The sequence below is a fragment of the Coptis chinensis genome, unplaced genomic scaffold, assembly GCF_015680905.1.
Source record: "Coptis chinensis isolate HL-2020 unplaced genomic scaffold, ASM1568090v1 utg724_pilon_pilon, whole genome shotgun sequence".
In the NCBI taxonomy this organism is placed as follows: Eukaryota; Viridiplantae; Streptophyta; class Magnoliopsida; order Ranunculales; family Ranunculaceae; genus Coptis; species Coptis chinensis.
The window spans coordinates 84,103-111,847 of NW_028238181.1; the positions used below are offsets into that span (position 1 = coordinate 84,103).

General features: G+C 40.8%; 1 protein-coding gene and 2 long non-coding RNA genes across 5 annotated transcripts; all 3 read left to right on the forward strand.

Moving 5' to 3' along the window:
• The first annotated feature begins 227 nt into the window (after positions 1-227).
• Positions 228-2,740, forward strand: LOC147472831 (plastidial pyruvate kinase 2-like). Its single transcript, XM_086588193.1, has 5 exons — positions 228-271; positions 1,192-1,294; positions 1,403-1,558; positions 2,071-2,179; positions 2,524-2,740. Exons 4-5 carry the CDS (start codon positions 2,123-2,125, stop codon positions 2,629-2,631), a joined length of 165 nt encoding a protein of 54 aa, XP_086444319.1. The 5' UTR covers positions 228-271; positions 1,192-1,294; positions 1,403-1,558; positions 2,071-2,122; the 3' UTR covers positions 2,632-2,740.
• Positions 2,741-5,501: 2,761 nt separating this feature from the next.
• Positions 5,502-8,278, forward strand: LOC147472832 (uncharacterized). The gene is made up of 5 exons (XR_015210673.1): positions 5,502-5,952; positions 7,226-7,395; positions 7,597-7,721; positions 7,851-8,113; positions 8,193-8,278. It is a non-coding gene; the product is annotated as an uncharacterized LOC147472832 (long non-coding RNA).
• Positions 8,279-10,250: 1,972 nt separating this feature from the next.
• Positions 10,251-12,664, forward strand: LOC147472833 (uncharacterized). 3 transcript variants are annotated; one of them, XR_015210672.1, is made up of 4 exons: positions 10,251-11,338; positions 11,616-12,041; positions 12,151-12,247; positions 12,338-12,664. It is a non-coding gene; the product is annotated as an uncharacterized LOC147472833 (long non-coding RNA). The 3 variants fall into 3 exon arrangements; XR_015210671.1 differs by having other exon boundaries at positions 10,446-10,610; positions 11,099-11,338; positions 11,616-12,247; XR_015210670.1 differs by having other exon boundaries at positions 10,473-11,338; positions 11,616-12,247.
• Positions 12,665-27,745: the final 15,081 nt, after the last annotated feature.

Sequence of the window (27,745 nt, forward strand, 5' to 3'; positions counted from 1 at the left end):
GGGTTTGATATGGCGCTCCTACACCTATTATAAGAAGATTATAATGTGGCTTTACGTTTAAAAAACATAGTCAAAAATTTTGAGGGGGCGGTAGTAAAATATTTAAACTTATTTTGAGGGGGGCGAACCTCTACGTATTCAAAAAAAATCATACTGATAATACATAGAACATAATGGTTCTTCAAAATCTTTGGGGGGCAACTGCCCCGCCCCCTGTCTCCATCTATGGTGCTGATGCAGTTATGCTTTCTGGAGAAACTGCTCATGGGAAGTGATTATCTTTTATTGTTCAGTTCTTACATTCTCGAGTTGGGATTCGCTCTACCATTTAATGTTTCACCTTTAAAGTCTCCAAGGCAATAGGTTTGGGATGACATAATGAGAACCTTAGTACTAGCACTTGGCCCGATTCCTAGTCACTTATCATAGATGATAAACTTGCACACACTTCTGTGTTTTATAGTAAAGTATGAATACTATACCCAAAATGTTCCAATCACATTCTTTAAATATGAAGTCTACAAGCTAATACAAAAATAGTGCATCTTATCAACTGATTGCCCAATTTGGTTAATGAAGCTTACAGTTAAACATAATGTAATTTACCACTATTTGACATGGGCTTCTCAATCTCAACATTTTTTAAAAATAAAGATCGGTTGTTGGAGAGCTTCCATACCTTCAGCTGTTCGTGGGTCCCACATGGTGACAAACTAACAATGTAATGGGAAGATGATCTCCTTTTTAGTTTTTACGGAGACCCCTCGCGAAGTAATTTCAGCATTACCATGCATTTTTATGGGATCTAAAAGCTGAAAGACATTTCTACAGTCGTTTACTCATTGTGGCATTGATGCATTTGATGTCCATGTGGATGGAAACACCAAAATGAGCATTTTTTTTCCAAGGATGACCTCTGTTGTAAAGAAATCACAAAGACTTGAGCTAATTTGGATGTGCAGCCTGTGTTTGGGCACTTCAGAGTCTCACAAAACGATATTGAAAATGCCAGCTGAGTATCAAATGTTCAGACAACTAATTCTTTTTTCAGGCCTAGTAAAAAAACACCTATTTTGTCTCTTTTTTGTTTTCTTCCAAATCGCATGATAGTTGCCTAAAAAATGTGTGTTTATTCTTTAACGAGTAAATATTCACATTATGTGAAAATTTACTGAGCTTACTTCCCTGTAGGTTTCCTTTGAAGGCGGTGAAAGTTATGCACACAGTCTCATTGAGGACTGAAGCAACCATGGTTGGGGGACAACAACCTCCTAATCTAGGCCAGGCATTCAAGGTCATTTACCACTACAAACTAGTTATTACTTATTATGCAGTATCAATGATGTCTCGTCCTTTTAAACCTTTTGGCTCCAAATGCTCACTCAACCTTTTGCGTTTGCAGAACCATATGAGCGAGATGTTTGCATTCCATGCAACCATGATGTCCAACACTCTTGGCACCTCTATTGTAGTCTTCACCAGAACTGGTTTCATGGCCATCCTGTAACCTGTTGAGTCATTATCGACCTTCTGGCACTATTTTTGCTTTCACAAATGAGTGAGTTTTGTTCTTGTAGTCTTTGCTAAAACTTGTTGGGGATTATTTGAATGTGTAGACTGATTATATGTAGAGTGCATCCTGGTTGTGCACCTCGCCTAATGTTGAGGTCTGTTGCAACCAACTTTCCCTAAAGTTGACGCTGATTAATGCAGCCAACCGTTTGATCTAAGCATGTTCTGAACTAAAAGTAAAAAGCACACACATTTTTCAGTTCCCTCTGCTTGAATTGTTAATATTCTCAAATAATGAGTATTTGTTCTGAAAGAGTTCTAGATATGCAGGGCTGAATGTGGTTGCAACCGTCCTCCTTTTTCTGAACTGTTATCCACGTGACAATGTAAAGAATAATGAGTGAATTAATTTATCCTGAATGTTGATCTCAATCCTGCTAATCGGGGGACAAGTTCTCTATTCTTTGTTTATTTCTTTGTCTTAAGAATATAAACCTTCTCAATCTGCTTAACTATACAAAGTCAGAAATGGACTGATAACATCAATTGCTTATGCAGGGAGAGAGTAAGACAAAGACTAGCCTTGTACCAAGGAGTATGCCCCATATACATGAATTTCTCAGATGATGCTGAAGAAACCTTTCAAAACGCTGTATCAGTCTTGCAGGTAACTGAAAATACTCTTTTGAATAGATAAATGTAACCAAGTTGATCAATGATCAACCTTTTCCCCTACTATAACAGAATCTCGAATACCAGTTTACATGAATTGTAAAAGGTCAACTTGACCCTGACCCAAGGGTCATCCCACAGTCCGTACCCATACCAGATTAGATCTTTGGTAAAAGTTTTTTACTTGGGAAACTACACATTCGAGAAAGCTTTACTTTTAATAAGTGTTTGTATGGATATTGTTAGTGGAGTTTATGTCTTCTTATATCATAAACACAGCGTTCTGCCTTTCAAGTAGCATCTAGAGGTTCTCATTATGACATGTAATTTCCTTGCCAGAAACAAGGGATGGTAAAGGAAGGAGAAGAGGTAGCACTTGTTCAGAGTGGCAGGCAGCCCATCTGGCGTTTCCAGTCCACTCACAATATTCCGGTCAGGAAAGTGTAGACATGAAGACAGATTGAAACACGGAGATCCTAGTCGTACTTGCGCGTGCCCATAGATGGAACGGCATGAACCCATAGATGGAACTACATGAAATCATTATGTTAATTTGTTTGTTCAAGAAATTGGGCTAGAGAGTCTCATTTAAAAAAAAAAACAACTCTAAAGCCCTATCCATAATTTTTTTGGGTTTTAATACCCCTACATTGTTTTTATTCGCCATAAGTGTTTTTTTATAGAAAATCTTTAGAATCTAAGCTTTTGACTCGAGACTAGGTACCACCTGTTATTTTTTAATATAAATTATTTTCTTTTTCACCCTTCCAAAATAACTACTTGTAGATAAGATAACTACCAGAATAAAGATTGAATAAGATAACTACTTTTAGATAAGATAACTACTAGAACAAAAAGAGTAGATTTTGGGTTTGAATAGAATTTAGCAAAAAACGTGTATTGCTCCAAAAGTTAAATTTGACACTACTACCTGTTTTTCATCCGAATGTGGGCGTTATAAACTTATACATTTTAAAATCTGGATGCACCATGTTATAAACTTATATATTTTAAAATCACGAGGATGCACCACGTTATAAACTTATATATTTTAAAATGCAGATGCACCACGTTATAAACCTATATATTTTAAAATGCATACACACCACGCATTTTAAAATCTGAGATACAAAATGCATTTGATTATTTATTTTGTGGGTTTGATTAACTACTATTAAATGAAACGGGTTGGTTTAGAGTTTATTGTTTATAAATTTAGAATATAGGGATTAGGGTTTTAGTGTCTTAAGGTTTAGGGTTTAGGCTTAGGGTCTAGTTTATAGGGGTTAGGGTTTAGTGTCTTAAGGTTTAGGGTTTAGGCTTAGGGTCTAGTTTATAAAGATTTTGGGTTTAATGTCTAGTGGTTTGGAGTTTAGACTTAACGACTAGTGTCAAATGCCTCCACAAAATATTGGAGACATAATATTTTTAGTTTTTTCATTACCGAAAAGCTAGTGTAGGTGTGTCTTTCAGTATAGCATATGGGCCACTCATATAGGCACAAATCTTGGTGTATTGCAAAGAAAGAAGTATTGTCAAGGGCTCTCATTCCTCAAGACTCATACACTCGATGCACCCTAGATGCCCTCTTTTTCATTATATGCATTTTTAAATGTGAAGGCGTGTAGTTATAAGTGAATTTTTTGTGTGAAATTTAATTTTTTTATTTTGTATCCCACTATATTACTTTCGGTAGAGATAGTCGGTTATGTTTGTTTCCAAGTGAGGATATTTTCGATCTATTCTTGGTAAAATTGGATAACAGGTGGTTAGTTTCATATTCTGGTCAAATTGGGGTATTAAATTCTAAACAAATTTAAGAGGAGTCTTAGGACTACTAAATATTTATAACTAAGTCCTCTAGACTAATTTTCTGTTTGTTTGTTAGTGATGTAGGATGGACATGCTTTTTCCTTGCTTACAGTTATTTCATGCGTGTTCAACATTTATTTGTAATTTTCGGATTAGTTCAGATTTTCCAGAATTGCTCTAAAAAGGAGGTTTGAGTGGAAAATACGTACGCCAATAGAAACAATCTGTGCAATTGTGCCAGTCGCCCTTTGGTTTGCGTATCTGATTACAGAAGTTTATGCCCTGAGTGGTATAAATGTATAATCCAAAATCTTGCAAAGAAATGATACTCTCCTGGGACATGGTTGTGGATGGGTTTGATTGATTTATTTGAGCTCAGTGGGATCCTGGCATGTAGCAAATGCCTAATTGGAAAGAGAACCGAATTTCCAGAGTCCCAAATACTAGTCTGAATCATCAATCATCACTTCCTTGGTTTACAGTCTTTAGGTTTGGTGATGTTTTAACATTGATTCCCAGTCTAGAAAATGTGAAACTCTTTCTCAGTTTTAGCAATAGCAATTCCATAAGTAGTTCCCCATCAAAACCTAATGCTCTATAAAATTTGCAAAGGGGGACCTTCTCAATTATCCAAATTGTGCTCGTTCCTTACTTCTTATAATTGAACACTCCTTAAAAAAAGGGTACCCTAAAAAAAATTGATTATCTTTGGTCGCTTGGACAACATTCGTTTATTAATCTTGTCACTGAACTGATTCCACTTTCTTCATAGAAGTATATAAACCAAATAACTCAATAGACAACTCAAATGCCAGCGCAGAAATAGAAAAGAGTGTGCCGTTCAAAATGGAAGTCTTCTAAGATGGTCTAGGCCGGCTAATATGCCCAATGTACCCCCACGCAGGATTTACAGATTGTAATTTTCCAGTTAATCCATAACGATCAGACACCCATATTCCAGGACCATACAAACCTGTTACATGATATGCACTAAACCCTACCCTGAGAGAAATAAATGAATTCCAAAGATCTTGGGCAAATTCAAAGAGGATTTGCCGGTAAGACAAACCAATACCTCATTTAGTGATAAGCTATGCTTATTGTAGAGAAACATAATGAAAGTACTTTCTACAAATGTCTGAGGCAACTACATATTGTAGAAAATGCACTACATGGAATCTTGAATCAGGAAAGACTTTTGCTAAACCACCGTTTAGCTTGCAAAGAATTGGAAACAATAAGATATCTCTACTACTAGTATAGCCTATAATAATCGTGACCTCTTAAATTCATCCCGGACTTTTTCTGACGCATAATACCCTTAATGAATAATAAAATCAGATGCTTACCTATTTATTAATGAGGACTACTTTGTCTTTTTATGTGTTTATAAATTTTCAATACCAATATTGTCCTTAAATAAACAATTGTTTAACACCTTTAAATAGAGCCAATCAGCCTTTTCATGTAGGAGTATATTAGAAAACCAAATCCACGTCATTCTCAATTGTACGCATTACTATAAATGTCATTTATTAATTATTAGTAATAATTGGATTATTTAATAAGAGGTTCTTTTAATCAGAGAATACGAACCGATTCATTTCCTTCTCTCCCATCTCTTCTCCTTTCTCTCCCATCCCTTCTGTTTCTCATAATTTTTTTTTACTCATAATGAAACTACTACAACCAAAAAAAATTCCAACTCTTCAAAACAATCCCAATTCTCGGAAGAAAACTGTTCGGTCTGCATTTTCTGCAAAACCCCACTTTTCCTTCTCGACTAATATAACTTAGGTTTGCCAAGGCAAAAAAGTGAAGTTTTAAGTGCTGAGAAAAGTGATCGCGAGGCAATACAATTAAGCCTCTTTTGACAGATACAGTACGTGTCCAGCAAGTGGAGCTGACAGATCAGGAAGTTCTTATATGTTCATTACATTGATTTGTACATTTCGTGTAGGTAACCTTTCTTAGTCCTCTTCCAATAGAAACTGGTAATTTTGTTATGCATGTATCCTGAATAATTCGGATAGGAAATGGTGTTGGTAATGTTTCCAATTGAAATGAAATATATTCATGATGGATACTTCTCTTTTTTCTTGTGAGCAAAGACATATAGTACCATCCCAAACTTTGATTTACCAATCAAACGGTCCTGGCACTCAATAGACGACTAAAATGACTAAAAATGCAATATCAAGTTTTCATGTTTTTGGCAGTATTAAAAATGTCCATTTATTAAATCTTTCTGTTTGTAATGTTGGTTTGTGACAAACCTTTCTTTCAAAGCGTTGGGTCTCAAGATAATGTTGTGAGCTTATGTGCTGACACTGTTAACTTGTGGGATTTGTGTGACAGAGATTGGGCTTACTTAGAAATTTAGAGTTCTGATTTAAGTTTTCTATGCCCTTTTCCTCTGAAAATAAGAAAATAGTTGTGTAGACTTGAAAACATTTTGATTTCATAATATCCATTTTATTTAGTGTAATCTAAAAGGCAGTTTGATAATCTTCTAGATTAAATTATAGCCAAACACGAGATCAAGTTGTTATCAAGTTAGTAAAGTGTGAGAAGGTTGTGAAGAGGTCGGATGAAACATTAAGTGATGAGAGTACGAGACATTGTGGTGGATAGAGTACTCCAGAATAGTAACCACAACCCTGGAGGATGGCAGACAACTAACCACAATGTATCTTAACTGGGTTCTTAAATGCCCTTTTCCAAGAGCAGAATAGAAGATCTATTTGGATTCATGTTTGAAACCATACTTCCGAAGTGCAAATTACAAATTTAAGGTTAGTAAAGAAAGTAAGTTACTTAAACCAGTATCATAAAAAATTGATGTGTTATAAAAAAATCAACTGTGTCCAGTTAGGGAGGGAGATAGGGAGTCATTTAAAGGAGTCAGAATTAAGTTATGGATGCAACAAGATATGATGTGCTCATTGGCAATAGTTCAACATTTTATTCGTTTTCAGCCAACTTCAGCATTGTGATCTTCACTTTTATCATCGAGAGTAAAATGACATGAGTTCTGTCATTTTTATATTTGTATTGTTGAGTAAATAAGGTTTGTGTTACTTGTGGCCCTACGGGAACTCAATATAAAAACGTGTTTGTCAGTTAAAGAAAAAAAAATAACGCAGAAGGTTTGTGTGTTAATAAGGATTTGTGCATTGTAGTTTAAAGTTGTCTTTCCTGTAATAACTGTTGTTTATGTATTGTGCAGTATGTGCAACCTGCTCACCAGTGCACGTTGGGGCATCTAAGGTTTAGAGCTTTTGAGCATTTTAAGAAAGGACTAGAAAATTCATTTAACAAAGGAGAACCATGCATTTGCCGCATCAGTTCATGTGTCTACCCAGTATTGCATGTTTGAATTTGATAAAGGAGCTGCAGGTGGGCTTAACTCAAATCTACAGTTATCCAATTTGGTAACTTATAATGCTCATTCTTGGGCTATAGACAATTGACAAACTTCTTTACAACCATGAGTTGTGATGTCCAACTGAAAAAGTTTCCTTTGAAGTATTAAATTATGTTTGTTGTGTTGCCGATATACATGCTTAATACCCAGCTCATGTGTGTTTTGATTTTCAGATCTTTGCCATATATATAACAGCCAACTTGGATCCTACAAAAGTCGAGAAAAACGTGATATAGAAGCACATCGACATCTGTCCGTAGTGAGAAATTAATTGTCAGAGTTGAAAGCCAAATATTAGGTGTTGTACCTAAGATTTTATTTTTGTAATTGCTCCAATTAAAGCATGTTGAACCCATAGAAATATCGTCATTGATACACTTGCTACTTTGAACTGAAAATTCATCAGTGATGCTTTTATGATTTGTAGAAACAACTCAATGAAGCACTCATTGAACCCGTGGATTCCCTATTAGATGTTTCTGGTCGAGACACTTGGGCATCAATTAGAATATTACTTTGATGTGAAACTGAGTCTGCTGTTGCAAAGTTCTCAACTTCCCTCTCTGGTTTTGAGTTGGACCAAGCGACTTATAATGGAATGGTTCTGGATCTACGGTAATTCGCGAGAAGTCTTGTGGAGAAAAAAGCAAAAGAAGAAGCTAGGAAGTTGCTGATCCGAATGTAGGATAGGTACCTATTTTCATATTATAAGCTTTGTATCTGCTTCATTTTTCCTTTATTTTTTTTAACCATATTTTTTTACGTTTAGGTTTTCAACAGTGTTCAGTCTTGACAATGATTAAATGCCAAGGGTTTGGTGGGAAGGAAGACATTAGGAAAATAACAAAAGATGCGATGTTATGCGGTATTACTATTCTCGAATACTATTTTATACCTTTAGGCACGGATTTTTGAGTTTCATAATCATATGCATGTGGTTTTGTTGTAACGGTCGCCAAATTATTATTAATAATGCGTGTTGCGGTCCTTGAAGATTTTGTTTGTAATGGTAGATTACGCTTTGGAAGACAAATCGGATAAGATTGAGAATGTAATATTTTTCTTTCTCGATGGATGGAACTGTTTTACGTTCACGGGTCTCAACAGAGCAATGTAGGAATCTCTGCAGATCCGCTTGCCTCAAACACATGGGAAGAGGTATGATATTCTTTCCTTCTATGTTTTGTCTTTAGGTCATAGTTCACGAGTATTGTGTTAAAGAAAAGTTTTTTCTTAGGTCTCCCCAAAGGATGCCGATTACTTGAGTTCAATGCAAGTCTTTGTGGAGGTAGTTCAAGACTGAAACGAGAATATCTGGTGACTCAAGCTATTTCCTCACAAGTATGTTACTTCTTTCGTACAATAGTTTTGTTGTTTGGTTGTATTGAAGCTAGGGGTGCAGACGGATAAGTTCGGATGCGGATATGCCTGTATCCGAATCCGAATCCGAAAGTTTGTACTTACATCCGAATCCGAATCTGAATCCGACGGATGTATGATAATAGTATCCAAATCCGATATCCGATATCCGATATTCGAATCGGATAATATCCAAATCCGATCACAAAATCAAACAGATGGAAATAAATCCAAATCCGATCACAAATCCAAATCAAACCATATATTGTCAAACCTGTCGAGCAAGTCATGAAAGAACTTAATCTTGCAATGGAAGAAGATGAAGAATTGGAAAAACAATCTTAGCCTTGTGTAAACAAACTCGAGAAGCTTCTACTATTAGCGCGAGTTTAGTGGAACGTAGTTCGGAGCAGATGAAGAAAAGTTGTTGCGAGTTTATTGAGATCTGATGAAGAGACTATTGTTAATAAAAAGCTTGCTAAGGATTTGGTTTATAAGTGGCTCCAGTCAATTTTCTGTGAGAGATGTACAAATGTTCAAAAGACCAGTAGCAACTCAAACTGTTGGTAGAGAAGACGGTATTCAATTCAGGATGACAAACATTATAAAAAGCCCTAAACTAAATTTGTATTTATATTTATATTTTATATTTTATAATTATAATATAATAATATATTTATATTAATTAAATCGGATTCGGATATTATCCGACGGATAGTACCAGCATCTGTATCCGTATCCGAAACCTGTTCGGATGTGAAAATTTATCCGAATCCAAATCCGATATCCGAAAATTTCGGATAATATCCTATTTTTCGAATACGAATACGAATCGGATTCGGATATTCGGCTATCCATTTGCACCCCTAATTGAAGCCATATCATATCATCAGAGGTGTTATAACGTTAAGGAGAGGGGACATCCCATGTGTTGTTAATATTTCTCGAGTTCTATTGCTATTTGTTTCTGACGGGTTACTCGCTTCAGTCTATTTTGCCTGTAACACATGGAGTCTTGATTGTTTTTATGGCAATAGTCAAATTGGATATCAGACAAACCAATTGATTAGAGCAAATCAATATTTCTCTCTATTTTGTTTTCTATAAGGTCCAATTCCTAACTCACCAGTGAACTTTCAAAGATCAAATAGGTATGATAAATAGCCATACCTATTTGTTGCTGACTTGCTAGATTCGATTTATTACATTGTCTGTGTAGATCACATAAGAAGAGGTCTATGAATCAACCTTTCCTATACCCAAATCTTTCCTATACCCAAATGCCAGAAAGCACAAAGTAAGTTAAAAATCTCAGGTCAACTTTTATACTTAGATTTAGAGTTGTCAAGTCTTTCTTGAAGTTGTTTTCTATATCAGTCCCGATATTCTCTCGATGGACCAAGATTTTGGATTTAATTGAGTGCTATTTTGGTGAGAAAGGGCTAGAGTTACGTAGAATTGACGGTAGCGTGGAAGTGAATGAAAGAAAAAAAGACAAGTATGTATTGCTAATTAAATTACTCTCTTAGCGGTAAATTAGTTAATTAGGGTATAATAATGCAAATCATGGTTAAGTTGTGTTCTTGGTAAAAGATTATGACATTGTGCACCCCACTGTATCAGTAAGTCTCGACAGTTGTTTCAAAATCCAAGTAAAGTTTGCGTGGCTACTTGAAAGTGATGATGTGCAAGTTACATGTTGGGTTCCTAACTTCCTACCAATAAATTATTTTTGGAGCTTCTAATAGTCAGAAAGTATATTCCCTCAGATGGAAATCAGTTGCCTTTTGTGCTTCAAAACTTAATTGGTGGTTATCTTGGTAATGAGGTGAGACTTTTGACTTTAAGCTTCTCAATACAGTTTATATTTTAAACTGTTTATACGAGTTTTTGGTTGTTTAATTATTGTTTGGCATATAAAAAGGAATTATTGTTGTAGCTCGCCATGTCATTCATTTTTTAAGTTTGTATCATCCGCGCAATCGAAGCTTTCATTAATAGCGTTGGAAATAACCAAATGGAAAGCAAAGGTGCAAAGATGCAAAGATGCAAAGATGCAAAGATGCAAAGTTTTTCTTTGAATTGAGTTCTCATATACTCATAAATCTATTGGGGTCATGGAAGCATTCAAGAAATGCACACATGCTACAATGAGTGTGCATCGTTTATGATTGAAAAGGTCTTCACAGGCACTGGGGCAGTAGTACTTGCCACACATAACCTTGAGTCTAGTGAAATTGAAAGACCTTCATGGATTTTGTATCCTTTTGTATTTCGTTAGATTTTTGTGTATGCTGATATATATGGATTATGTAGGGAAAGTTGCAGCAGCCAAGGCACAAGGTTTGGGTATAGGGAGGGGAACCCAAGCTCCAATTTGATGAGCTTAAGGGAATGGCAAATGAGTTATTGTTTGGTTTGAGAAATGCAGGGTTCCAAGTGAGCAAGTACTTCCCTTATGACCCAGTAGAGATGGTAATTCCCATACTTTCTTTGAAGGGCTGAAGAAAACAGAGGACTGTTATCCGCCTCAACCTTGGATAGGTAGCTCATGAGGTATGTTCTATGTAGGCAATACCGCGATATATCGTCGATTCACACATGTATGATGTACTATGTTTTGGAAATTTCAAATAAATAAATAAGTGTAATATGTCGAAATGTTACCTAGCCCCACCATGTTTGCTACATAAAATTTCAGCTTAAAAACATCATGTCCGCTTCTAATATTTTTTATAATGAATCTAGACATAGTAGTAAACACAATGATGTTATTTGTGCATTTGATTCCTAACCGAACTAATTTGAGGTTATTTATGTGGTTTGCATGAAGAAATTATTGAGGAGACTCAAAGTTGCAGTTTAGTGAGGTGATCTCGACACGATCATGGGTCAGGACCTCAGGTTGCCAATGCAACAAGTTAGCGGTCAGCCATGGCCAGATTTTTATTTTATTTTATTTTTTTTATGTTCATAGGACTTTAGGTTGTATGTAAATATGCAAAAATATTCCTTAATTCACAACTAAATATTTTAGCCTCATAGTGCACCTTAAGAGCATCAAGTTTATTTGCTTTTTTAAGGCCCTAACTCCTAACCTGTTTATTATTTTCATGTTGTTAAGAACAATTCAAAAATTAATATTTTTTTCTTTTGCCCCCTTTTGTATTGTTAAAAAAGCTCATTTGTAGTAAGAGGCGGCAATTGGGAGGTTTCTTTGTTGAATTGTTCCTCAGTAGTTTCATTCAATCTTAGCTCGGTAATCTTCAATTTTGATAGATGTTGCATCTACACATTTGTTAACCTCTAGCTAACCAATAAACAAATAATGTTTAGGACTATTTTGAGGCCTTTTGTTGGTGTTTCAGTTCAAGGTTTTCTCTACCCTATTAAGCACTGGGATTCTAGATGCAAGATCAACAGCCCCCCCCGCCCCGCCCCTATGATTCAGGTGCTCATACTAAGGTATTCTTTGCCATCTGGCTTATGGTCAAGTTCTCAATTGCCTTCAAAATGTCTAAGTCAACAATGCCTAATCACTCACGTAATTATCAGGTAGAGTGAGCAGTGGACTTTAGTCATATAGTTTATGGTTTGCTTCGAGGTCGTATATGAAAAGGCAAGTAAGTCATTTATAATATAAAGTAGGGTTGCAGAGATGGTCCTTGCAGAATAAACTCGTTACAAGTCTTTGCCAAAGAAGATACGTTATGTTGATCTAGAAGACATACGTTGCTTCTGTTCCAGTTTGCACATTTTGCATGTGAACTTCTAAGTTGTGAGAAAATCAATGTAAATGTATGAAGGTTGTCATGTATTATGTATCCCTGTGAAGGAAACAATGAATCGATAAATAACTTAATCAATATATGATTTATGGAATTCTTGGAAAAAGAGTTATTTGGAAACAAAAGGTCCGTGTGTTTTCAAGTCAAATTTTTTTCATCTCCCAAGTTGTCACATGATGAACGAAAGTAGTAAAGATGGCCTGGTCAAAAACTATAAAAGCACACATGAGCTGCAAGATCAATTTGTTTTCTTCGTTTTCTATCAGCACATAGTGAGAACGACAGAAGCTTTTATTTTCATTTTCTTATGGTTGGTTTGTACCTTGTGCTGCTGAGTGCTGACTTATTGGTGTCAATAAACTTGAATATATCTTGATAGGCAACCATTCAAAAGGATTGGATCAGTGTATCTAACACCTTCACAGGTTCACAGTTTGGTTAAGTGTGATAATTTTGCACTAATCAAACTTTTTACATTTAGTCAATCGTTAACAGTTTGCTTAACTAAATATTATGTCTCATTTTATTTATAATTGAATGTGTTTTAAGCTTTCGAAACAAAGCTTCAGGAATACATAAAATAAAGAGGAGTCTTGAAATTATATTGTGTTCGCCACTATTCTACAATCCCATATATTCAATTTTCTCTTCACTAATTTTCAAATGGATATTAGTTTCTATTATTTATATATGAGGTATCTTTACATATTGACGTTGTTTTGTTATCTAAGATCATTTGCACACAATACCGCTACACATTACAAGATCATGAATAACAACATCAAACAGCGCTGTATTTGAAGAGTTGGTTTCAAATCAATGGCATATTGTAAGTAAAAGATGTTGGTGCCTATGAGAATAGGTAGGTGTTGTAGAATGGATGGCCTATTATTTGTGATGATTAGACAACTGGTTCCTTATTATTCCATACGTCTCAATTTTTCATATGCTTAGTATTCAATTAAGTTGTTCATCAATGTAAAGAAGTGTTTCGGTCCTCTAACGCCTATCAAGTTTATGCATGTGTTTGTACAAAAAAATTGAGCACTTCATTTCAAATTTCCTGTTTGCTATGATATTTCCTTTATCCTTGCAACTGATAACAACAGTTTACATACGTTCACCCTTTTTCTATGTTCATGGTGATGAGTGTTGGCTATAAATTCAAGCCATTATACATGTTATGTTTTGTTTTTTTCCTATTCTTCCTGTTATCTATCTACTCTATAGGGATTTGATAGTCTTAATTCATGTGATGACCGTGCTGGCAGAGTGGCAGGTATTGCCTTTTCTTCTTATTGTTTTCTAATTGTCTTGAACTGTCTGGTACGGACAACCTATTTATTCACCATTTTTCAATCCTTTTCGAATTGTGTTTGATTGTGTTTAGTTTCTGATTTCAGTCACCAATTAGTTTGTATATATACAATCCACTGTTAGATTGCACATTCTTATTTTAGAGGATGGATAAAAACAGTCTAGCTTAGAAGCATATGTTAGTATAGAATTATGGAGAAGGGACCTATTTCCACACTCAAATATGTTAGTATAGAATTCTTTTTTTTTTTATTTACTTTCGATGCCGAGAGTAGTACTTATAACTGGAGGTTCTTCCTGGTTTATACATTATAGCACTACTTAATTGTATTGCCCTCACCCGCCCCCTCAAAGTGTGGTGATGGAAGCAACAAAGAAGGATTCCTGCTACATGAACGATTGAAGCTTTTGGCCATTTTTGTCACTCTACGCTTCAAACCAATAAGTTCAGTCTCCCTCTGCCATTTCAATTCCTTATAAGGCCTCAGAAACTCACATGTCAATATCAAAAGGCAGGTCAAAGTTTATGATACAATTTCTTTTCTTCAAAAAAGCCTATCCCCCAATCAATTCCATGATGCACTGTGTTTTTGAATGTGTTATATATGTAATGGTCATCAAACAAACTTTAAAGAAGTCCCTATGCATGCATATTATACTAACCAATGCTTACGTCACCCAAAAATCACATACTTTACTAACCTTCATATATATATTTCGTAATAAATTTTTTTGTCAACCACGTGCATATGCACTGTGTTTTTGAATGTGTTATATATGTAATGGTCATCAAACAAACTTTAAAGAAGTCCCTATGCATGCATATTATACTAACCAATGCTTACGTCACCCAAAAATCACATACTTTACTAACCTTCATATATATATTTCGTAATAAATTTTTTTGTCAACCACGTGCATAGCACGTGCATCTTGCTAGTATATATAAACAACTAAACAATAAGATAATATATGTACTATAAGATCGTGCAAAATTCCCTGCCAATACCTTTCATGAAATCTTCTCAGCATTAATGTGTTACTTGTGTGTGTAGAAAGATATATAAACAACTAAACAACCGCTATGAAAACGAATCAATCCTGTCTCGGTTAAGAAAACAAAAAACCTGCTTCAGATTTCCTCTGGATGGTCGCGTTTGTAGCGAATTTGCAGATAAATACAAGTCTTCTTCGCATCTCCAATTTACTAATACATGTCTCCTCAAAACACTTACTGTAGGGGAGCAATATCCTCATTAAGGAATATTGCGCACACGCGAAGCATAAGCGAACTCAGGGCATCGACCTCCAAGACCGATCGGGAGCAATATCCTCATTAAGGAATATTGCACACGCGCAAAGCATAAGCGAACTCAGGACATCGACCTCCGAGACTGATCTGTGAGCAGCTCCCTTAATGTAGGTGGTACGCTTGAGCTCGTTCAAGGATATCTCCAGACGAATAAACGACTGGAGACAGAACGCCTCAGATAAAAACACCACCAGGTGTAATCATTACCAAAATCTTACTTGTAGTTCCCACCACCGGGAAATAGGGACTACAACACCAACTTCCAATCAGCCCACGACTCATACTAAAACCAGCCCAACACACATTCATAATCTCCACCCTACACATGTACAAGGAGGTACACGTGTCTCAGAGATCAACACTCCCTTAGGCCTATAAATACCACATACTTGAACTACGTGGGACCTGATTCTTCTCTCTCCTAAAAAAACCAAGAGAAGATACGTAGGCAGCTCGCTTATTAGTGAACTCGGTCTCTCCAAAAAACCTCAGCCAATTCTCCTCTCTTCATTGCATCTAAAGGAAAACCAAAACACCCCTTTACATTGGCGTCGTCTGTGGTCTTGATTACTTGAGAAACCGCTTTCACACAACTCAAAAACCAACAATTCTCAAGCCCACGAAGCATGGCAAGCCTCGAAGCTTAAGGTCAAAACCTCGCAAACCAGCTAGGCTTAACAAACGAGAGCATTTCCTTGCTCAGGCAAGAAAATGCTGCTTTACGAGCACAAGTAGATGCTTACCAACAACAACCAGTCGGTAACGTCGCTGAGAATGGCATCAACGAGGTTAATCATCAGATTAACGAATTGTCGCAAAGGATCGGCCAGAGTGCAGTAAGAAAGGACGCGACCCAGATTGTTCAAAAAATGCTCAAGACATACCGCGCATCTCCGTTCAGTGCCGAGGTCCTCAATAAACCCTCTCCTCAAGATTTTATCCAGCCACATTTCCCAATGTACGATGGCAGCACGTGCCCTGATCAGCATGTGGCTAGCTACATTCAAAGTCTGGCGCTCTACAGTTCTCCCGAGTTCGATCACCTTCACTGTCAATTATTTCCAGCCAGTCTCAAGGATGGCGCACTTGATTGGTTCTTCTCACTTGAGTATGATTCTATCAAAACCTTTGAACAACCCCATCGATCATTTTGCTACCAATACGCGCGCAAATGCATCTAAAGAAAGCGGATCTTGACTCAATCGTTCCGGCTATCATTGGGGAAGATGAAACCATTCGCCAATTCTTAGGGCCGGTTCAAGGCCGAAGTTGTTATGTATGGAAAGCGGCCGAAAAGAGTCTTTTGCCATTAATCGGCATTCTCTAACGCCTGCCGAGTCGCGTATACCGACCTCTCCAAATCATTGATGAAAGAACGCCAGAACGTATTTGTCCGAATCAGTTTCGGGTAGACAAGTATATTAAGTTGCAAGAAAGTTTGAAGCTCTATGGCTTAGCCGAGGACCAGGAGGTGGCAGCGATCTCTGATCACACCCCGCGTGCCAAAAGCGATCTAGGTCGCTTGCACCAAAGGAAGGTACCTGACCAGACAACAGCAGAGAGTTCGCTGTCTTGACACGCTCCCCCAGTTACATACTGGACAAGATCCAGCGAGCCTCCTATTTCCGACCAGATGTGAGGCAACCAATAGATCGACCTGACAAGCCCTACTGCGCATTCCACAAAGCAAAATGCCATGAAACCAATGCGTGCTGGGGGCTTAAGCACTATCTCCAGGACCTCATGGAAGCTGCTCATATTAAACAGTACACCAATATTCCTGACGGAGACTTGCGCCATAAACTTATGGCTCGCCGAGTACGCAGTTGATCTCCGCCTCGCCGTAACCACCAAGAGGTTCAAGCTCGCCCTCAAAGCAGAGGACGTCCCAGAGACCGTTCTCGCCACGAGCGAAGACAACACTCGTCAGATCGTGACAATGCTAGAACCATTCATATGATTACTTTCCCCGATGATTCTGTAACCTCCTCCAGAGAGAAAAGACGTCGTGTGTCGGCTCTTCGTGAAGTGTATCATTTCACTTCACAGGCAGCACATGCTCCGTGAAGCTCAGGTCGCAACTCAGGAGATATCATTTTCACAGAGGCCGACCTCAACAAGGTCTACCTCCCTCACAACGACGCACTTGTCGTCCACGTCAAGATTAGCGACTGGATAGTAAAGCGCGTCCTGATCGACCCTGGGAGCTCGTGCGACATTTTGTTCTATCACACCGTTCAGGAGATGAGCTTACCCAAATCAGTCCTCATAGATCCGATTGCCCCCCTTTACGGGTTCAATGGCTCCAGGGCCGACCCCGTCGGTGACATCATACTCCCAGTATAGGTAGGGTCTAGTGAAGACAAAGTCAGCTGCAATACACGCTTCAGCGTTCTAGACATCAAGTCGTCCTACAATGCCATACTAGGTCGGCGTTGGATCCATCAAATGCAAGTCGCATCACAACATCAACATTGCATCAAGTTCTCCGTTTTCCAGGCCCTAGAGGAATGATGGAACTGCGCAGCAATCAGCTTGAAGCGTATCATTGTAATCAAATCCTATCAACAAGTAAGACCGACAGTATACCAATCCACACAAGGAACGAGCCCACCAGTTATACAATGGCCAAAGACCTGGTTGCCGAGGTCAGAGCCAAAGCATCAAAACAACACGCTGGGGGCTCCAGCAAGAAGGTTCAGCCGTTTGTTTCAACTCCAGCAGTCAGTCCAACCATTGTCGATCCACCAGGTCGGATCCCAGAAGTCACATCAGTTGTTGTCAATCCAGCAGTCAAGACCCCAGAAGTTACATCCACTGTTGTTGTTCCACCAGTTAGCACTCCAAAAGTCGCGCCGTCATGTTTCGCACAACAAATATCAATTCCGGAGGTCACTCCAGACTCTGTTGTCATGACCACAGAGGCCATTCCAGCCCCTGTTGTCGTCGCCGCCACGATATATCTCGGCTCCGTCGCGGCCAATTTCACTCTCCCTCAGATCGATAAAGTATCACCATCTGAGGAAGCATCAGCGCCAAAGACAACACCTCAACATGCAGACAGAGAGCGAGTGAACCTAGGAACTGAGGATGATCCCAAGTTCGTATATGTAGTGGCTAACCTTGACCCCACACTCAAGGCCCAACTTGTAAACTTTCTGGCCATGAATAAAGATGTTTTCGCATGGTCGTATATCGACGTGCCCGGAATAGATCCTAATGTAGCATGTCATAGATTAAATGTAAATCCCAATGCTAGACCAGTTCGCCAACGGCCTCGCCGATTATCCCTGCGATTTCAGAAAACCATCAATGACGAGGTCGACAAACTCAAGCAAGTCGGTTTCATCATAAAGGTAGACTATCCAGACTGGATCGCTAACATCATTGCGGTCCCCAAAAAGAATGGAACAGTTCGCCTATGCGTCGATTTCACGAATGTAAATCAAGAAACACCGAAAGATAGTTTTCCCCTACCTCGCATTGACCGACTTATCGACCAAACCTGTGGGCATGAACTTCTCTCCTTCATGGACGCGTACAATGGATACAACCAAATCCCACTCGCTGAGGAGGATCAAGAGAAGACCTCGTTCATTACCGAGCAAGGAATTTATTGCTACAACGTCCTCCTGTTCGGCCTTAAGAATGCTAGAGCGACGTATCAACGTCTGGTAACTGACATGTTCCAGGACATGTTAGGAGATACCATGGAGGTTTACATCGACGACATGGTCGTCAAAAGCAAGAAAGCAGGCGACCACCTCACTCACCTTGAGCAAGCGTTCTCCAGATTACACCGAACTCGAATGAAGTTGAACCCAGAGAAATGCCTCTTTGGAGCGTCCTCCAGAAAGTTTCTAGGATATCAGGTGTCACAGCGAGGGATCAAAGCAAATCCAGACCAAATCCGAGTGTTCTTAGACATGCCCAATCCACAGACAAAGAAACAAATACAGAAGTTGTCAGGCATGGTCGCTGCACTCAACCGATTCATATCCAGGGCGTCAGACAAGTGCCGACCGTTCCTACAACTCCTCAAAAAAGGCAAGCAGTTATCATGGAACGATCAATACCACCAAGCATTCGCCACTCTCAAAGAGTACCTCACCACGCCTCCCATCTTAGCAAAACCAACAGATGGAGAAACACTGGGGCTCTATCTAGCAGTATCAGACTTCGCCATCAGCTCAGTTCTCTTCAAAGAGGAGAACAACTCAGAAAAACCGATCTACTTTACAAGTAAGACGCTCACGCCAGCTGAAAGGAATTATTCTTTCCTTGAAAGAGTCGTGACTTGCTTTGTCAGATTCGGCAAGAAAAATTCAGCCGTACTTTCAAGCACATCCGATCAAAGTACTTACCGACATCCCCTTGAAGAAAATCTTCCACAAAGAAAACAATACTACTCAGATGGCAAGATGGGCGAAGAGCTCGGCGAACACCACATGGAGTTTGTACCTCGAACTTTCGAAAAGGTCAAGTCGTCGCAGATTTCCTAGCAGATTTCCCTGTCGATGACCCAAATTGGGAACCAGAAATGGAGCTCGCAGACACAAAGGAACGTATCAAATCAATCTGGTCTCTCTTTGTAGATGGCTCTAGCAACCCTGGAGGGAGTGACATCAGAGTCGTCTTAGTGTCACCCGATAGAACTATGGTAGAGAAGTCAGTTCGAATCGACTTTGCAACTTCCAATAACGAGGCGGAGTATGAAGCATTGATCATGGGACTTCATATGGCGCTACAGCTCGGTATACAGGAACTTCAAGTCTTTAGTGACTCGCAACTGGTCGTTCGCCAGATTACAAAAGAGTACACTACCCATGAAGGTAACCTTTCGAAATATCTTCAAGTCGTCCATCATTTATTGCCTTCTTTTAAGAAAGCTACCATACATCATTTTTTGCGTGGCGAAAACGCCACGCAGCAGACTTTAGCTTACTTAGCCACTCAAACACCGAATCAAGGCCCCAAGACAACTACTCATTGAAGTAGTCGACGGACCTGCGTATCAAGTCGAGCACGCCTTAGCAATAAGCGATCTGTTCCCTCTCTCCGCCAATCAGTTGACTCAGACATGGATGCAGCCCATCATAGACTACATCCAGCATGGCACGCTCCCTGTAGAACGTACTAAGGCCAGGCAAATCCTATATCAAGCTCGTCGTTATTGCTTATTTCTGAACAAGTTATTCAGGAAATCTGCTGGTGGACCACACTTGCGGTGCATTACTCCAGAGCAGGGTCAATCGATTTTTGCAGAAATCCATGAAGGAGAATGTGGAAACCATGCCGGAGGTCGCTCTTTAGCCCACAAAGCAATTTCCCAAGGATACTTTTTGCCCCATATGCAGATCGATGTCAAAGCATACGTCCTCAAGTGTATAAAATGCCAAACATTCGGCCACAACATCATCATCCGGCCATTTCAGCGTCTTGATCAAGATAAGCGAGCCCATGGCCATTTTCATGTGGGGCATGGACATCATGGACCATTCATTCCACGTAGAAAAAGCGGTTTTCGCGCCGTTTTAGCTGCAACCGACTATTTCACTAAGTGGGTCGATGCCATTCCTTTAGCGCATGTCAAAGAATCGCATGTCAGAAACTTCATCTGGACTCACATCATCACCAGATTTGGTTTACCACATACACTAGTGATGGACAATGGCCCCTATTTCAAAGGCAAAACAGTTAAAGAATTTCTAGCCAAGTGGAAGATCGTTCATGCATTTTCTACTCCACAATACGCTCAGAGTAATGGTCAAGCAGAAGCCATCAACAAGGCAATCTTAGAAAATTTGAAGAGAAAGATTGAAAAGAACAAGAGCCAATGGCCAAATCAGTTGGAGAACATTTTGTGGGCTCACCGCACCACAGCTCGGTCCAGTACAGGGGAATCTCCATTCTCCTTGTGTTATGGCACAGAAGCCGTAATTCCCACCGAACTGACAGTCACTACGACTCGATCAGAGCTCGTAGAGATGGGACACAATGACTCCGTCTTAGCACAAGAGGTCGACTTGCTAGAAGAACGGCGTGACTTAGCCGCCATCAGGATCGCATCTTATCAACAAACTCTGAAGAACTCCTACAATAAACGGGTGCATCCTAGATCTTTTCAGCCTGGTGATCTAGTGCTAAAAAAGACGCAAGACGACTCCAAGTTAGCACCTACGTGGGAAGGCCCATACATCATGGAACGCGTTGTCGGCAATGGAGCATATTGGATAAAAACCCAAGAGGGGAAATTGTGGAGCCCTTGGAATACTTATCTGCTGAAAAAAATTTATCAGTAAAATCACTGATGTTGTATGTTCCGTTTTTCATTTAGTATAAACTCAAGGTTAAGTTTCTTATGCTGCCTATTACAATCTACTCCATTTACTTGCATCGAAAAGTCATACAATTCGCACTGGAAGAACGACCAGTACACTTACATGGTCTAATGCTCTCAGCAAGCAAAACGAGAACGCTCTCCGTGAGCAGACAGCTCTCTGGAACTTATAGGCTCCATAACCTCTCCAAGTCTTGTCAAGTCAAGGACCTATATTTCTAGGATCGACCAAACGATAACGCTCTCCGTGAGCAGATAGCTCTCTGGAGCTTACAGGCTCCACAGCCTCTCCAAGTCTTGTCAAGTCGAGGACCTATATTTCTAGGATCGACCAAACGAGAACACTCTCCGTGAGCAGACAACTCTCTGGAGCTTACAGGCTCCATAGCCTCTCCAAGTCTTGTCAAGTTGAGGACCTATATTTCTAGGATCGACCAAACGAGAACGCTTTCCGTGAGCAGACAACTCTCTGGAGCTTACAGGCTCCACAGCCTCTCCAAGTCTTGTCACGTCGAGGACCTATGTTTCTAAGATCGACCATACGAGAACGCTCTCCGTGAGCAGACAGCTTTCTGGAGCTTACAGGCTCTACAACCTCTCCGAACCTCGCTCGTCGAAGAACTTATACTTCTAGGATCGACCATACGAGAACACTCTCCGTGAGCAGACAACTCTCTGGAGCTTACAGGCTCTACAGCCTCTCCGAACCTCACTCGTCGAAGAACCTATACTTCTAGAGTCGACCATACAAGAACGTTCTCCATGAGCATTATGCTTCTATAAGCCAACACGCTCTGCCTGAGCAAAACACTCTCTTGAGTATTATTTCTAAGCTCAGATCAATGCACCTAGTGGAGAACTCTTAATTCTAGACTCAGATTATCTAGAATGCTCCCAGCGTTTCTTCTCTTATAACATGATGAACAAGGAAGAAAACGCTTAATCGTGCAAAACGCGTGTCTCTAATCTAAGTCTCAAGCTCCTCAGTTATTTCAAGCCACATGCATAATAAGCAGGATGCTAACTACAAGCAGTTAAGCAGAAACATGCATTCTGAACACAATCAGTAGCAGTACTTGGCTGATGCCACAACAACTAGATCCACCGATCTGCTGGGACTACCCAGGAAATCCAGATCGGTGTCTATTACAAATTTAACAAAGCATCGAACTGCCACTTCCGTGGAAACTAGTTCTCTGTACCAAAGTAGCGAACTGCTCAGGCAAGCTTGAAGACACAACTCTATTGTTAACTCTCATATAAGAGAGGAGAACGTAAACAACACTCACAATTTTTTGCTAAAATAGACAAAGATAGATTGCATCATCAAATATCAGTCAAGACATGCTTATCTTCTGGGGCAGCGCTAGTAGAAGCGGTGTCGCAAGCAGATCTCAGACCTCACGCCAAGATACCTTGCCCCCGCCTCCCGCCTTCGGGCCGCTTTTCATGACGTGATACTTCTCGTCAAGAGCGGCATATCACGGCCGTGGTATCGGTATCGGTTTTCATTGCGCTACCCTTTGACATTTTTTAACATATGCAGTCACCTCAGCTAACTCCCCCTTTAGATCAGTCATATCCGTAACCAACGCAATGTTCTCGGCAGTAGCATTATGATACTTGTTGGTCATCACCTCTAGCTTCCTCTTGTCAGCCCCCCACGCAGCTCGCATACATCCTAGCTCGATGTGAGGGTTATCATCAATCTCAACGTTTTGCACAGCATCTTTCAATTTATCATACCCTGCAAGAAACTACGCGTACGAAGTTAAAGATCAAAATTGCCCTGGAAATAGACACAACAACTTAGCGCATAAGGAGCTCACCAAACAAGCAGCCATATCCATCGTCCCTAACAACGTCTCCATATCTTCATCTTTCACCTCCGCCTTGTCACCATCCAAAACGATCCCCTTCAGAAGGCTAGTCGCTATGGGTGCCGAGTGGAAGCTTCTGATCCGAGTGTTTCATCAGACGCTTCTTCCCGTCTTCCCGTGTAGTAAAATTCGCTCCCCACATCCCCGCATCGCGGGGACGAATTCTCACCAGCGACTTGGCGACCTTGTCTCAGGTCGCTACGCTCCGTAGCATGACGATCGGTGTCGCCTACTCACTGTGGTGACCTAAACACAATGCCACCAGCCGGACGACCAGCTCTCCTAGATCGCTTGTTACCCTTGACTCCTACAGAAACAGCCTTCCTCTTACCACGATCACCGTTCACATGAGGATCAAACTCCATCTCCACCATTATCAGAGGCGAAGTCTCTCTCATACTCCCTTCTCCTCTCACATATGGGCGACACCTTGCCATGATCAAACCTACGAACAGAGATAACACCGCATGAGTTAAAACTATACACCAACTCCTTCTCAAAGAGATCACATTCAAAAATGAAAACAAACGTACCTGTAGAAGCAGCGATGAAGGTAGTGCACAGCGATAAGGCAGAGATGATGAGCTAAGACAAGAAGCCAAGCAAATACCTTTGATATTCTACGAACAGTTTTACTTATTAGGTAACGTCTTTTCCCTAAGCACATCATAATTACCTTGAGTCGCCAAACGTCAGGCCACCTGCCCGCCATCATTACGCTCCTTGAACCGCTCATTTTTCTACACGTGTCACACACGTGAGGAAATACTCCCATTCTCGGTAATGAACAGAACACCATACGTCCTACTCTATGTGCAGATCACAGCGATCTAGTAACCTCATTGCAGGCGGCACCTAAAGCTAAAGACAATTTAACGACAGGACGCTCATTCAAGCCTACAGGTCACTTGGAGGTCCGTTATCACCACAGTCTATCTGACATGCATAGTTAAAGCAGTGTCACCGTTCATACATTCAATTAAGTAAGCGACACCCACAACAGGGAAGCAAGCAACGAGCATAGCATATAAGCAAAAAATGACCTATTCAGACAGGCCACAACCACAGTTCGTTCCTTAGCCGAGTTGCTGAGCGTACTCAGGAAATCCAACCCGGCTAAGCAATATTCATCATCACATGGTTACCCCAGGAAACCAGCTCTATTGTATCACAGCTTACAAGCAAACAGATTAACAAGATGAAATTACAACTCGCCATCTCTAGGCGCAACAACTAGCTCTCCAGCCACAAGTGACTCGTCAATTTCAGCATCCCTCCCGTCAACCACAACAGACACTCCATCCAAATCCAAACTCATAAGCACTTCGGACCACGGCAGCATTTTCAGCGGTACGTACCACGGCTTCGAACGACCACCGGAAGAAGCGAGAACACTACCGACATCTCCGCGACTTGCGTTTCAGCTGGTATGCGAGACATCCCGCGTGCATGCTCCTCCTTCAAAGCGTTATAGTCCGCTTCCAGCTCAACAAAGTCGGATCCAGGGCCATAGGCCTTCGTGAAGCGTCATGAGTAACCTTCTTGCAGGCAAGCAAAGGCATACTCGTTCAGCCTACCAATTTCCACAGTCGCTGCAATGACGTTCTCTTCAGCACCCTGTAGTTTTAGCCTCATATCTTCTGCCTCGGTATCCTTCAACATCTTGGCCAGACTCAGAGCTTGGTGTGCTTTCTTCAGGTCTTCAAGCTCCTCACGTTCCATCTTAGCGGCATCTTGAACGTTTTTCAGCTTTCGTCGACAACTTTACCGGCTTTCTATCCGCCTCTCTTGGAACCGAAAGCAATCTCCTTCAACTTCAAACCCACTTACAAGCTGCGGTTGCACATATATTAATAACTGTGTCGCGTAATGCATACATAAGCGCACCGATACATCAAAGGGGGACAAATCCACGTACCAGACATTGCGCGATTTCCATCCGCTTCAGGTTATCGGCCGGCCCTCTGTCATCCAGCTCCTTACGGTTGCCGTCCAGAGCTATCTATTATAGTAGACAAGCCGATACCTTACTCGACCTGAAGCTACAGTCAGTTCGCCTCACAGTCCGTTGAACCTCGTTGTCGTCTAAATACACAAACTGTGACTCTAAGTCATCAGCAACCATAACAGATTTTCTACTCACTTTGTGGTTCACTTTCGCCAACGGACTGGGTTCTCGCACCGCAGGAGATGGACTAGACCCCGCCCCAAAGTTGGCCAAGTCCATGACCTGCTCCGGTCGCACCCAACTCCGGCGAGTAACGCTGACAGACTACCTGACCACCACCGGGGAACCGCCCCGTCTTTGGAGCTTTCCCCAAGAGCATGCTGCATGCGAACTTTCGGGCAAAGATCTTGCTTTCGAGGGCGTCATTTCTTCTCTTCGCCGACCGCTCCTTACACGAGGATTGAAGACCACCGTCTCCAACTCTAAAGGAGCATCAATCGACCCCTTCAGTCGAGCTCGACCCCCACCCCGAAGCACCACCTCCGAGGGTCGCCTCAAGCCGCCACGAGCCCGGTTCCTATCTTCCGTGTTGTTATCGATCACTTTCGCTACAAGATCTCCATCACCCTCGCCTAGTCTCGACCGAAGCTCGGTCCTTTTGAGCCTTTCTTTTTTCCCGGATCGCAGGCCCACCCTTTTCCACAAAGAAATGAGCAAATTCGGGCAGCTTCACTTGTTTTTCCGCTCAAGTCAGCCGCGTGAACCTCTCTATCTCCCCACGATTAGTTCGCGTTTTCACAGAAAAATCTGCAGACAAAGCAAAGACACGGGCCAGTTAGAACAACAGTAAATCACCAAGTAAAGCGACAAAAGATAGACATTCCTACCCACCGGATATGTTACAAATCCTAGTTTGCAACCTACATCCGCTAGCACAGTAGTTGCCAACTAGTAGCAACGGCCTCTTTGTCCAGGCCTCGTTGCTTACACCGTCAATCACAGCAGAACGCGTCGTCATCGTTTGCAAACTAAAGTTCAGGTTACCAGATCGCCTCACAACATAATGCTCAATTATGTCGGATACCCCTATGTGGTATTCCCCACTCGCATTCAACAGGTCGAACACCCTAAACAGTCGCTAGGTGTTACCAACAAACTGACAAGGAGACTTCCAACAATGAGCCAAGAAGTCACAAACCAGTTTCGAGAACGGTATTTGCATATACGCTCTCAGCTGGCCCTCACAGATAATTACCCCACCATTCGGCGGGTTGTACTCCTCACTGCGTACATTTTCACTCAACCGCGGTTCGTATATCTCCAGGTCGGGAACATTGATCCCATAAGCTGCCCTCAGTTCGGGGAACGAGCTCACAGCACGACGATCCACCGTCCTAGGGGGCAACTCACTTGACGACGAACTTTCCCCTCGACCTGACGTACTGGCCACAACACCTTCCGACCCAGATCGTGTATTACCCTCGTCTACCCTAACTTCCTCATCCAACTCAACCTGAATGCCAACACTCACCGATTCTTCATTATCATCCTCATACTCACCACAACTTAATGAAACCTCCCGAACCTCTTCCGATCGAGTATCGTCAGAATCAGACATTATGACGTCTCCTTCTTATCAACTACCAAAGCTTAAACCCTACAACCTAACACTGACCTACCTACTCAACAAATCGCACTTGAACAAGAGGAAAGCAAATTGAAAATGAAAAGGCAGCAGCAGTAGCAGAAGCACTAACCTGAGAAACCCTAGCTTGCGTTTTTTGCTGGAGAAGAAAACAGGAAATACTCTTTCGAATGTCCCAAATTTGATTTTGTACAACCGTCCGTTCAGTTACCAAGAAGTTATGATTACAGCCTATGCTCTAACCCGCACACGTGTTCCAAGGACCTGTCTTCACAAAGTTCCGAATAACGCGGCGACATGTTTCTTTACCAACTGCTACAATCCTATCACGCGCCAATCACGTGCCAATTTCCCTTTCCCGCCAAATCATCATGCTGCATGATTCAAGCTTTACGGCATCTCAATCGGATCGTCCACCCCAGCTCACTCATGCTCCACACGTACTTCCGTTTTTCTCTCAGCAGATCATTTCCATGGACATAAACAATCTACTGAGAGGGGGATGTGTAGGGGAGCAATATCCTCATTAAGGAATATTGCGCACACGCGAAGCATAAGTGAACTCAGGACATCGACCTCCAAGACCGATCGGGAGCAATATCCTCATTAAGGAATATTGCACACGCGTGAAGCATAAGCGAACTCAGGACATCGACCTCCGAGACCGATCTGTGAGCAGCTCCCTTCATGTAGGTGGTACGCTTGAGCTCCTTCAAGGATATCTCAGGACGAA